This window comes from Impatiens glandulifera, chromosome 8, assembly GCF_907164915.1.
Source record: "Impatiens glandulifera chromosome 8, dImpGla2.1, whole genome shotgun sequence".
Lineage (NCBI taxonomy): Eukaryota > Viridiplantae > Streptophyta > Magnoliopsida > Ericales > Balsaminaceae > Impatiens > Impatiens glandulifera.
The window spans coordinates 42,496,477-42,499,247 of record NC_061869.1 but is presented as its reverse complement, the minus strand read 5'-3'; the positions used below and the strand labels follow the sequence as shown (position 1 = coordinate 42,499,247).

The window sequence follows — 2,771 nt, the reverse complement described above, 5'->3', positions numbered from 1 at the left end:
ATTTTGATGCAAACATATTTTGTGATTTAATCGATAAATATAGAAATAATAATTAAAATTTTGTTTCGATTTAGTTATTTGAATAATTCAAATTTAAAAAATAAATTTTAAATCACTTATTAATTAACTAAAATATTAAAATATTATATAATTTAAATAATTATTTTTAATTATATTATTATATATTAATATTTATAATTTTTTTATCTTTCCAATTATTAATTTTCAAATAACTCAAATATTTAAAAAAAAAATTCTTTTAAATGTTTGGTTAGACATTTAACCCATCCCTTGAGTTTATGACCGTTAGAAACAAACACCACTTGTACGAACACAACAGCCACTAGCTGACAATTCTTGTCTTCGCCGTTTCCCATATGACACACAGTACGAAATAGTAATCTTTAATATTAATTGATAAAACAATCCAAACAACTCTCTAGTTAGACTGGATTCCAAACAAGCCTGCATTACCAACTACCTTATAAGAACACTAGCCCCGCCGCCCCCATCCGCCCACTAGAGACCTGCAAACCTTTCTTAGCTCTCTTTCTCTCTCTAAAAAATCTTGCAAAGATTCATCATTCATGGCTATCACTAATGCTCATATTCTCAGTCTACTGTTTTTCTTATCTCTTTCTGGTTCTTCAAGTAAGTTCCTTTAACTTTTTACCTTATTTATTTTCTGGGAATTGTTTGTTTTTCTTGTTTTCATCATCAAAATGAAGTTCCTTTAACTTTTAATCAGTCACATTGTCTAACTCATTATATTAGCTTGTTTAACAAATAGTATATTTTTTGGATTATTTGAAACAACTGTGTTTGAAATGAAAATGGGATTATTTGAGTTTTTATGTTACAAGCATTTGTTAATTAGTTTGTTATTTTAATTAATAATTTAATTGATGAAGTGGGTTATCTCGATTGAACTAAGAAAACCCAGATCAAACAAGCAATGCCTACATTAAGGTTATGTTGAAATAATCCAAGATCAAACAAAACAACTCATTTTTTTCCATAAAAATGCAATCTTGATTTCTTAATCTACTAAAATGTAGCTTGTTTAGGGTTATTATTTTTTGGATTATTTGAAACAACTTTGTTTGATGTGTAAATGGGTAATCCAAATATTTATATATACAGGTGCGATTTATTGCATATGTAAAGATGGAGTGAGTCAAGAACTTCTTCAGAAGAGCATTGATTACGCCTGTGGGACTGGAGCTGATTGTTCGGCCATTCTTCAAAATGGTGCTTGTTTCAATCCAAACACTGTCAAAGATCACTGTCATTTCGCTGTCAATAGTTATTTTCAGAGAAAGGGACAAGTCTCTGGTAGCTGTGACTTTACCAACACCACCACCACCGCAGTGAACCTCCCTAGTATGCCAAAAAACTGATTTTCTTTACTTTTTTTTCTTTACTTTTTCTTTTTATCTGATACAAAAAGAAATCTGCAGATCAAATTAGCTCAGGATGTTCATACCCAACAAGCGCTTCTGGGTAAGAAAAGAAAGAAAGCTTTAATTTAATGTTTAATTTTAAGAGCTATAAGCATTAAGCTTGCCTGCGGAAACTAATTTGGGTTTTTTAACAGAAATGTACCAACAGGAACAGGTAATAACAACAATAGCATGAATCCATCGGGTTTTGGAATGGGACCGACAGGTGATTTTTCAAACTCGGTCGGTGGCTGCCATTGTTGCAGTACTGTGCTTCTTCTCATCTCGTGGATGATAATAATGTTTCTAATTTGAGGGATCAAGATTGGTGTTGATTTTGTGTGGATGAAGTTTTGTAGAAAATGGGGAATGAAAACAATCATAAGAATTCAGATTAATTAGATCATCATCTGTTCAAGCGGATTAAGCTCATTTTGCCTGTTTTTTGGGTTCATTTTATGAATGATTTTCTTTTTCGTGTATGAACAGACTGACAACATTGATGTGTCTCTAGAATGGAGAATGAGAAGATGTAATCATTTTTCTCACATTTTTTTAATGGTGTATGTCTTGTATAATTGAAATTTGTATTAACAAAATTAAAATTAAAATTAATTAATTATAACATTAAAAAAAACTAAAAGCTGAACAATCTCGCACAGAAATTCTACAGAAAAACGACTTTATAAATTTTCATAAATAATCTGATTGTTAAAAATCCCACACAGCTTTTAGTAATTCATTAAAAGATTATCTTAATTCAATTCTTTTATTTTATGTTTAAATATAGTCATTTAATGTTTAATCATTGATTAAATTTAGAGAAAATAATCAAGATTAATGAGAGACAAAAACAAGTATCTTATAGTCATCACATTAAAATTAGATTACACAATTTTATGCCTTCTAAAGATCACAAGTTATTATACATAACATGAGGCCTCCTCTAGGACATCAAACTTTCTAGAAATTGTACATTAGGTAAAATAGTAATCAATAACCTTTTCAAACTCATGGTCATATTAATAAAAAGTAGGTCTTAAATAGTATAGCAAATAACCGATATCTTACGAAATAGCAAACACAAGGAAACTGTCAAACACTAACACTAACCCACTACTAAATAAATTGTCAAACACTAATCCACTATTAATAAACTGTCAAACACTAACCCACTACTTAGAATAGTATCAACTTAGTATAACTAACTAATTAAAAAATATCTAACATTTTACTCAAACAAATTCTAACACATTAATCAAATTACTCATTAGGTAGATAATCTGTTTTTATTCACGAAGGTACAACTACTAATTCTCATGAAGTATA

At 29.1% G+C, this 2,771-nt stretch overlaps 1 protein-coding gene across 1 annotated transcript; it reads left to right on the top strand.

Moving 5' to 3' along the window:
- The first annotated feature begins 426 nt into the window (after positions 1–426).
- On the top strand, positions 427–1,990 carry LOC124912392 (PLASMODESMATA CALLOSE-BINDING PROTEIN 3-like). The gene is made up of 4 exons (XM_047453006.1): positions 427–651; positions 1,144–1,383; positions 1,461–1,503; positions 1,598–1,990. The coding sequence occupies exons 1-4, from the start codon at positions 588–590 to the stop codon at positions 1,755–1,757; spliced, it is 507 nt and encodes a 168-aa protein (XP_047308962.1). The 5' UTR covers positions 427–587; the 3' UTR covers positions 1,758–1,990.
- Positions 1,991–2,771: the final 781 nt, after the last annotated feature.

Coding starts and splice junctions, on each gene's coding strand:
- LOC124912392 (XM_047453006.1), top strand. CDS start 588: ATGGCTATCACTAATGCTCATATTCTCAGTCTACTGTTTTTCTTATCT. Junction 1,384..1,460: donor CACCGCAGTGAACCTCCCTA/GTATGCCAAAAA, acceptor AGAAATCTGCAG/ATCAAATTAGCTCAGGATGT. Junction 1,504..1,597: donor TACCCAACAAGCGCTTCTGG/GTAAGAAAAGAA, acceptor GTTTTTTAACAG/AAATGTACCAACAGGAACAG.